General features: G+C 32.8%; 1 protein-coding gene across 1 annotated transcript; it reads right to left on the bottom strand.

Moving 5' to 3' along the window:
• Positions 1–184: 184 nt before the first annotated feature.
• On the bottom strand, positions 185–6,831 carry LOC112048078 (glucose dehydrogenase [FAD, quinone]). The gene is made up of 3 exons (XM_024085448.2): positions 6,545–6,831; positions 5,838–6,040; positions 185–4,367 (listed from the first exon to the last, which is right to left on the bottom strand). The coding sequence occupies exons 1-3, from the start codon at positions 6,681–6,683 to the stop codon at positions 2,928–2,930; spliced, it is 1,782 nt and encodes a 593-aa protein (XP_023941216.2). The 5' UTR covers positions 6,684–6,831; the 3' UTR covers positions 185–2,927.
• Positions 6,832–10,730: the final 3,899 nt, after the last annotated feature.

The raw sequence follows: 10,730 nt of genomic DNA, 5'->3' as shown, positions 1-10,730 counted from the left end.
ATCACTAGTTTCAAGTTTTTCGACTAATTAGCAAAACCCGGCTTATAGATTTGAACTTTTGGTGGATTTAGTGAATAAACTGAATATGCAGGTTCAACATTGCTCAAAATGAAGCTCAGTATTTCATCTGATGAAACGTTTAAATTATTTACAAGAAATTGTGCTATAAATAAAAAATAACATATTTTATTGTGTGCTGAAATGCACAAATTTATTTGAATAATCTAACAAGTTAACAGTATTATAAATAGTTATTATTATGTAGAACGTAAAGTTAACTATTTTTTAAAAATGTAGAAATATTTTACTAGTATTCAGTGAGATGATATTACTTCTAGAGATATTCACATGTACATAAGTATAAACAACAGTATTTTCTTAATTTCTCAGTTTTATTTATTTTTAGTTATCAAAAAGTGCATAAATACCCGGGAATTTCAATATAATAAAAATGTTGCTATTGGTCCGTTCAAAAAGTGACGTCACTGTACTTGACTATTTCATTTAGAATTTGTAACGTTACGCAATCGTTTAAAATATAAATTCGAGAGCTTAAGATATGTCAAATGTTTTAAGAGTTTACTTCGCATTATATGTACTTTGTATGTAGTTATAACTCTAGTCAGTAACATCTCACTGACGGTACTAGTGACAGTTTTACCGCTCAGTATTAAAAGGTACAACCTATTGCACAATTATATAAAAGTTGTATAATTATTTTAATTCAAAATTAGCTTTAAGTATTAATATAAACATTTTAAAACTTAGTATAGTTGTGGACAAAAGTGCCTAGTTAAAGATTTTCACTGTAAAAAACCTACATACCTATCTACTCGCAAGTAGAAACTTTATTTTAATAGAAGCTTATTTCTAAGTCTGACATGTAATGGTTTTTTTTTTTAATAACACAAAAAAAAAAATATTAAACTCTTATTTTTACCAAACACCTCAACACATTTACATATTGCGGTTATAAGTTGTCTATAAATGAACGCAAAATGTTATATTCAGGCACTTTTCAGTGCGACGTCTGATTTTTCGCATAATAGACAAGCAGTGCATTTATAGATGTGTCTGGTAAAAATAATAATTTAGATACATGTAGCATGACGTCGAAAAGTTAAATTTTCATAATCAATACATCCAGAAAAGCTTCTTGCTTCTTTGGCATCATAAATATGAATCAAATTGGTTCAGAATTACAATATAATCATAATAATTAGTGCAAATAAAGCGCAAATATATTTTTTCCAAATAATTAGACTAGGTTGTTCTAGATTATATAATTTAGCCTAATTTTGGCTTAATAATGTAGATTTTAATATATACATATTGTACAATGATAAAGCTAATAAATCAGACGGTCCGTCCAGTATTATGCAGTAACTGCAATGTATGTACGTTTTGCTCAGCACAAAGTGAAAACTCGATTTATATACACTTTTCTTATATTTGATAGTTTATACCAAAGTATAGGTATATTATGTATTTATTTTAGCGCGTAAGTTATAGTCCACCCAACGTAGAAGTTATGGATAACAGATTTTTAGTAATATTTGGGAGACAAATTATTCGTTAATGAAACTAGACTGGCCATAAGTGTTAAAACATAAAACTGGCTTATAGTTTAAATTATTACACTTTGTACGTAGTTTCAGAATGAAACTGTAACACAACGCTTCGCAAAAAAATTCGATACATAGTACATCGTAAGAACTTGTGTAAGGCGTGTTTGCAAAGTTTTCTGTGTTACGAACTAACAAACTTTTAAAAAAGGTGTCTTCTGTGCCCGTATTTGTAATGAACGACCGGCGCCGTCCCGAGCCGGGAAACCAAAAAGTACCGGAAACATATATAAAAATAAAAACCAGGGCTTATGATTTTGTATCAATGGTTTGAGGTTTTAGCAGTATGGTTTCACAAACTATAATATACTTTTTGTGTCATAAGCGAGTAAATGCATCTATGTTGTAAATAATGAAGTCTTTTTTTATATCCTAGTCAATGTATGTAATTATATAATTTGAAATTTTACTATAAATATATATTATATTAGCACAAAGTAGCTATGTGGCGTTGTAAATGTTATTAGATTTACATACTTAGTTTAGTGTAAATTTCCGTCCGTAAATAAAAATAATGTTTTCTTTATTGTGAAATTGTGTCCCAAAATGGGTTATCCTAGAACTTTTTCTTAATTCAAATGAATAATAATACTGTTTTATACAAAATATGTAAGCTTTTCACACAATTAATCTAGTCAATTGTAATATTAGATATTATTGTAGATACATATTGTATTTAACTTAAAATAGTGGTCGGGTATCCAATTGTTTGGTGAACATGATAATCTATACATATACAAAAAGCCTTGCTAAAGTAGTAGGTATATACCTACGTGATATATATTCTACTTGACAGTAATAAAATTCTTAAACAAATAGGAATTATAATGTATTGTCAAATTTTGTAAAGCAAAAGCAATAAATTAAATTTTTTGTAAACCTTATTGTAGGAATATGCAAAATAATGATCATTAAGAAATTTATAAAAAGGTAGAAAGAAACGACAACAGCTAACAGTTTTGTGCTCGATTGTACACGTGAAAATTTGTTTTACGTAAAAAAAGTTTAGTATTACGTGATGGTTGTTTTAGAAACTCAGCTCAAAATATGTACGGAAATTTATCTGTAGAAGTGACCTTAAATAAATTATGAAAAGTATTAACCATACGTGTTTTATTCCAATTTATTTAAATAAAAAAAAATATGTATTTAAGAAATTACTTAAATAATCCTATTTTAATTAAAATAGGAATGTGTTTCCAGCTATACCCACCATTTAAATAGTATTTTAAAGGGACAGGTACTCATCTTGATTTTCTAAAAATATATTTTCGAGAATATTTCTAATTATCTTCACTTTCCTCATCTAACAGGGCAAACTTTGAAAATTAAATCATCTAATACACTATTTTTACAGAATAAATTTTCATTTAAACTAAGCCTACTTTTGATAGTATTTTCAAAAAATATATTAGCCATCATAGCTATCGCCGCGTTTATGTTACCACTCGGCAATGTTGGCAACACTGAACCATCGACAACATAAAGGTGTTCTATTCCAATAACTTTAAATGACGTATCTACCACAGAGCTCTTTGATTCACGGGGTCCCATAGAACATGTGCCTACTGGATGATAACTGGATAACGTTAAATGTTTTACATAACACTCTAAATATAAATCCGAAAATATATCATAATTTTCACAACCTGGAAAGTGCTTTTCATTTAAATGACCTCCTATAGCTTTCATGGCATCTGTTTCAACTAGTTTAATCAAAATTTTTACTCCATTTACTAAAGTCTTAACATCATTTGGGTGTGACAAATATTTAGGATCAATTTTGGGTGGTAAATTAGGATCTTTACTTTTAATTTTAACCTCACCTATACTTTTGGGGTGTAGTAGTAATGTAAAAAATGTTGCTGCGTGTTTATCAAAGAGCTTACTAAAATAATTATCCCATACAAAATCGGTTATCCCTAATGTTTTTCTCAAATGGCTACCTCTATCTGCAGTTATTCCTACTGGCAACACCATAAATTGTACATCAGGTACTGTATGATTATCTGTGGATACAAAACCTACGACTTCACAGCCAGGTGTAGTTAGGGCGCCAGTACCGTTCACAAAATATTGGTAGACATGAAACAAATTCATTATATCAAACATCCCCACAGATTGTGGTGTGTCAAACAATACCAAATCTAAGCCAGTGCCAATGTGGTCTTGGAGATTTTTTCCAACTGGCAACTCCTTTATCACAGAAACATTAACAGAATTTAATATATCTACTGGACCTATACCAGATAGTTGTAACAGTTTAGGAGAGTTATAAGCCCCTGCTGAAACAATTACACCTTTTTTTGCAAACAATTTCACTCTCTTTGGATAACTTATTTGTACACCTATACATTTATCTTCCTCAATTATTAACTTATCAACCAGCACATTTGTTAAAACATATTTGGATGTGTCAAAATTATCTGATGTTGTCCACCTTTTACCATTACGTTGAGTTAGTAAAGACTTTGCAAAACCTAGATTATTTTGACTATTTAATTCCTTATAACCGATCTCTTCTGCTGCATTTAAGACAACATCACTAATTTGGCTATGATACTGTATGTTATGAAGAGGATATACATTAGATTCTATATAATTTAAGTGTTCTTCAATGTACTCTTTTGTAAATTTACCATGGAACCAATCAACATAGTGAGATGTGTTGCCTCGAAAGTGAATCATATTGTTCATTTTTGATGATCCACCAAGCATTTTGCCTTGGGTTTGCTTACATTGCTGAAATAAAAAAGAAATATTTTATTTACATTGTTCAAATCTTAATTTTGTAAAATATGTTGTTTGGAAAAATGTGATTTGTTGAATGTAAAGAAAATAATAAAAGTACAATTTACTTAAAATTGCACTTGTGAACTGCCCTGCACACTATTTTTAACCGACTTCAAAAAGGAGGAGGTTCTCAATTCGGTCGGTATTTTTTTTTTTTTTTTTTTTTTTTATGTATGTACACCGATTACTCAAAGACGGCTGGACCGATTTCAAAAATTCTTTTTTTGTTTAAAACGGTATAGTTCCCATTTGGTCCCATTGCCATCATGTCAAGATCTGATGATGGAATCCTGGAGAAATTGAGGGGAACTTTCGAAAATTATATGGGTGTCTAGTGTGTTCGTAAACTTTTCCATTTAGTACTTTTAATCACTACAATTTCATGAAGGTTTAAAATCGATCTCATGATGGAGCCATAAAACAGACGAGGGAACTCCTCGGCGATTTACAGCAGTTACCTTGTGTTTGGGCTTGATTAATTTGTATTAATGAGAACTTTCCACATAGATAGGTTGTGACTGTCATTTAAGGGTTTGGTGATGAAGACCAAGGACAATTAAGGGAACTCCTTAACAGTTTACAGTAACTACCTTGTGTTTGGCCTTGATTTATTCGTATTGCTGAGAACTTTGTACCAAGATGGGTTGTGACTGTCATTAGGGGTCTGATGATGAAGACCAAGGTCAATTAAGGGAACCTCTTAACGGTTTACGGTAGCTACCTTGTACTTGGGCTTGATTAATTTGTATTGCTGAGAATTTTGTACCAAGATGGGTTGTGACTGTCATTAGGGGTCTGATGTGTTCGTTTGAGATGAAATTTTACACTAAAAATGGAAAAATAATAAAAATCTTAATAAAAAAAATACAACCGACTTCAAAACCTAAAAACGTACCCAGTAAACAAAAAAGCGAAAAATAACATCATAATATGTTCTACCTGCTGATCAGTATGAAGGCGGTGCTTAGCCGGTGTTGTCTTGATTTAAGCCATTTCTGACAGGACCACATGAAACAACACTGTTTGCAAAATCTAAATGGCTTGAATTAATACGTCACCGACTTAGCACCGCCTTCATACTGATCAGCAGGTAGAACATATTATGATGTTATTTTTCGCTTTTTTGTTTACTGGGTAAGTTTTTAGGTTTTGAAGTCGGTTGTATTTTTTTTATTAAGATTTTTTCTTTTGTTTAAATAAGCTATAATAATAATATTCACATCAAAGATGCAAAAGTTACAACTCTGCTGGGAGATATATCAGTTAATTTGCAGAACATGAAAATATTTTAAAAAATATAGGTAGGTATGTAATGAAATTCATTCAGTTTGCACTTTTCCACAATGTCATTACAAGTCAGAATTGAGTCTATCTATAGTAGTAAACATATATGTACAAGGTTAAGGAAGAACAACTTACAGAATTTACCATAGCAAGGCATGCATTCTCCTGAGGCACAGTCTGAAATTGCCAGTCAAATACAGAGCCGTGCAGGAGTGGGCCAAATGCTGGTATGCTGTGAAATGTGTGCCCTTCACCCCCTGCTTCAAGTACTACGAAGGTATAGTTAGTGTCTTTCGACAATCTGTGTGCTATGAGAGATCCTGCTGTTCCTGACCCAACTGGAATATATTAACAATATCAATTATTATTTAGCAGAGTTATTGGTGAACCTCTCCCCACTAGGTGAATCAATAACATCAAAAGTTCCAGATATAATTTGTTTTTATCCTATACAAGTAGGTATCCAAGTAAATATCTAAGACATCAGCAAAAAAGAAAGAGGTTGTGTCTCTGATCTGATGATATACCCAGAATCAAGTTAGCGGTGGGGCTGATAACTGAGTATCCTATTTCAATTTGGTTGTTCTTTTGATAAACTTCAAAACCATAAGTACTCAACCAATGATCAATTGATCATAAAATAATGCACAGATATTGTCAGGGGCAGAAACCTCAGTGAAAGGACAGTAGGTAATACCGAGGGACATAATTGTTGTAGAATCATTTGACAAAATCTAAATTACCGCCAGCGAAACAGCGAGCAAAATCAGAAAGAAAGAAAGATCAGGATGATAAGATCTAATACTTTAGTATTTTTGCAAGACTAGTCTTTTAATACATACCTATTATAAAATCGTATTCTTCTAGTATTTCATCCGAAGATGTAAACAAGTCATAGTAGTACACTAAATAAGTAAATATGGAAAATAGATGAATGCACACACTGAATATGAAAAACTGCAGAACATGAAGTGGCGACATAGTTACAGATTAGTTATATATTGTCGGCCGTACTTATTAATAGGGATTTTATTAAGCATAATTAGACATATTAGGTATATAAAATCAAATGAAATAAACAAGAACAATTATCAACAAATTAGGTTATGTTTACGTTCTTATCTCGACTGTCAACTGTCAACGTCAAAAAAAAATTCCATCAATGTCAAAATTATTTTTTAATACTGGCTGCGAATCTAGGCTTTCCGTCGAAATTTCAGTGTTGTACTATGCGAAAATGACTATTAAGCCACAAAATCATAGACATCTATAGATCTATGGACAAAATAGTGAAGCGACTTCGACCGCCCTCAGAGCGGGGCACACGATGCGTTGCCGCGCCGCAACGTTGTTAAGTCGCAGCGGCGCCGTAGTAGTTGGACAGTTTCATAATAATGTTATGACGAATAAACAACTGAGCGGTGCCGCCTCGGCGTCGCAACGCCGAATGCCCCTCCCCGCCTCGTCTCGATGTTTGCAAGTCCAGAGGCCTAATTGTCTAACGCAAACGATTGAATTTGACAGTTGAAATCGTACGTTTTTACTTGTCAAACGGCTATTTCGGATTGTGTAAGCCAATGGAAAGCCATCGGTTGGGCATAGTTAGTTCATTACGATTAGATCGTTATTTTTATACGAAGAGTGAATGATTTGTTAAGATTTGACAGTTATTTGCGATTGTCTTCGAATTGTGTAAAGTTTTATGTTCATGGCTTATGTCAAAAACTTACGATGGGTCTTGAGTCACCTTTGATCGTAAAACGGACAAATTGTGGATGTCCAAAATTCCAAAATAATAATTTATATTTTATTAAATATCTAAAATTAATATTTTTTTCCATTCTAAATCTCTCAATTCAGTCTCCCCGTCCACAGTTAGCATTTTTAGGACGAAACTTTGCGAAGTGTTTTGTTTGTAAACAATGAACTCTGTTAAAAAGAGTAATAAATAATATATTCTTTGCAATGAACCTATAAAGTCAGAACAATGAAGTTAATTGAGTGCTATTAATCGATTTATATAGGATGCTGAGACTTGGACTCTGAGAGAAAGTGAGAAAAAGAATATACACGCTTATAGAAACGTGTTGAAGAAGAATGCTTGCATATCCTGGACACAGGCTCACTCCTCCAAGAACTGGGGATCAAACAGCATCTTTCTTCCAGCATCCAATGTCTTCTTACACACACTTTCTTTGGACGTACCAGAGAAAGAGACGATAAGTCCATAGAGCGACATAAACTCAATACCTACGATATTTAATACCATACCATGTTTTAGATTTCTGCGACATCTTGCATGTTGTTGTATCCAATGTGTTGGGATCTGTGTTCCAGGGCTTATGTGTGTGGATTAGTTAAGTTTGCTGGTTATTAAGCAAAGGGGAATCGAATTTCATTTTTAAAATTATGATTATGGTGAACAAACTCTTTCGTCATCGCTCATAGGTACATTTACATTTTCCATTGGTGCATGCCCACCCTAGGAATCCTAGGATTCTGAGCTACCGAATAGGAATAGGAAATAATAGTAGATAAGCCAATGGGTGGGAGTAGAATAGGATAGGAATAGGGAATGAGTCAAAGCGAAGCTTGTCTGTCTGCTATATTATCTTAGTACACAAACTACACTTACATTGAGACTAAATGTTGATGTGTGTATTTTATAATATGCTCAATATTAACAATTTTGCTTAACAGGATATTTAATATGCCCTATAACTGCAGACTCCAATATTGCAAAAAGCACCTGCAATACAGTGGAATAACATATTGGTGTGCTGAAGAAAAGATGGCAAAGGCTTTTAGCTGATAGGACATTGTACTGATGACCCTGTTATCCGGTCAAATCATAGTGTGTGTATTATCAAAATATTTGCATAGATTGTGAAATGCTGATGATATTTGATTTGGTCTTTGATATTTGAAAATAAAAGAATACTTACTTCGCTGAGTTTGTTTTTTGTAGTCTTTTTCCAAAACTAAAGCTTTCAGTTTAACATTTTACTATTAATATTTTTTTTTACCATTACAATAATTAAATAAATTATTCAAAAAGTGTAGTTGTAAAAAATACATTTATAATACCTGTGTATGTTAACCCCCCTGCAGTTTCACCCACATAATTCCTGTTCCCGTGGGAAGGAATACATGGCCTATAATACTCAAATGTGGATTTTTATTGGTAAAATAATGTTCAACATTGGTTCAGTAGGTCCAGTGTTTACCCCTACAATCTCACAAACTGTATCTTTTATTACAGTATCTTGACTACTAGTATTCTAAGAATTATGAAAATGACACCTCTGAGGGTGAAATAGGGGTTGGAAGTTTATAAAAAAAAGATTTTTTTAAGTTTATTTATTATAATAATAATAAATACAGTAAACATAGACTTTCAGTTAGACATTTTTTAAACCCTGTAACCACGAAGCTTAAAAATAATCAAATATATACTTCTCATCCAAACAGTCGGCCTGTACAGTACTTGCAGACACTGTTTTGATGATTAGTATATTTTCTTAAATCAGAAAAACAAGTCATCATCATGGATCAGTTATCAATCATGGATTGGTCGCCTATTGTGCATTTTTCTTTCTTTCCATTATTTTTTTGTATCGTATGTTTCTGTGTGGTGTACAATAAAGTATATTTTCATTTCATTTCATTTCATTCAGCCCTGCCCACTGTACTTGACAACATATTGGCCATACTTAAATGTTAAAGCATGTTTATTTTTAAATATGTTTTACCGTAAATAAATTATTACAGATGCTATCTTTCTAACAGCTAGCTAGCTAGGTACAATGAAGTTACACACTAAATAATCAAATTTATTTTATAATTAACAAAAATGAGTAAGAATATAGATGGATGGCTGACATAGAGAGCTCCTGGAATTAGACACACACACACACACACACCACATAATTCTTAAGCTGGCTCAGCCAGTCAGTCTTGTTGTCAAAGCACTCATCTTCATGTCTCTCAGTCAATATCAGTGGTTCATCATAATGGTCTGTTCATAATAATCAATTTAGTCTGAAATTAAAAAAAAAATTAATATTTCATACTAAAAGTTAGATAGAATCTTTGAGAGGAAAACATTAGCAGTGGTGTCCTGGGTTTGATCCCTGGCTGGGCCGATTGAGGTTTTCTCAATTGGTCTAGGTCTGGCTGGTGGGAGGCTTCGGCCAGTTACCACCTTACTGGCAAAGACCTACCACTAAGCGATTTAGCATTCCGGTATGATGCCATGTAGAAACCAAAAGGGGTGTGGATTGTCTTACTACTCCTAACAAGTAAGCCCGTTACCATCTTAGATTACATCATCACTTACCATCAGGTGAGATTGTAGTCAAGGGCTAACTTGTAAAGAATAAAAAAAAAACCTGCTCCAATGTGGATTGGTAGTTATGGTGTTAATATACCACTATCAGATGTTAATGATAGTTAATGTTCTGAAGGTCTTGTGTTTGATCCCCGGCTGGACCAATTGAGACATACGGCCAAGCGATTTAGCATTCCGGTGTGATGACGTGTAGCAACTGAAAGGGTTGTGGATTTTGAACCTAACTTGTAAAGAATAAAAAATATAAAATAAAAGAGTAACATTTTGCTCTCAGTAGAGGATTTTGAATGGTATATCTAAATGCCTAGATAAACTAACTCTGCGAACCCATTGTAATTATGACAATGTTGTTGGCTGGTGAAGGAATAAAACACCCTAAAGAGCTAGAGAACTGTTCAAATCCTTTAATAATAAGTCTGTTTGTGAAGTCACTCATCACACACTTAGGTAAACCTATGTATATTAGTGCCGATTCATACGAGACTTAGAGATTAACACTGGGATAAAAATAACATGCGGACTTTTCTAAGAGACAGAGGAAATGCCCACCCTCTCCTTTTGCGCAGCCCGGATGTGCTAAATACTTCCCAACAAAGAAATTACTGCTATAACTAGTGCAGGGACATGTAGTAGACAAGCAGCGCGATCACTTATTAATCGGGCATTGTTGATTGTTC

This window comes from Bicyclus anynana, chromosome 11 (genome assembly GCF_947172395.1).
Source record: "Bicyclus anynana chromosome 11, ilBicAnyn1.1, whole genome shotgun sequence".
Classification (NCBI taxonomy): domain Eukaryota; kingdom Metazoa; phylum Arthropoda; class Insecta; order Lepidoptera; family Nymphalidae; genus Bicyclus; species Bicyclus anynana.
This window is presented reverse-complemented; position numbering and strand designations above follow the sequence as displayed.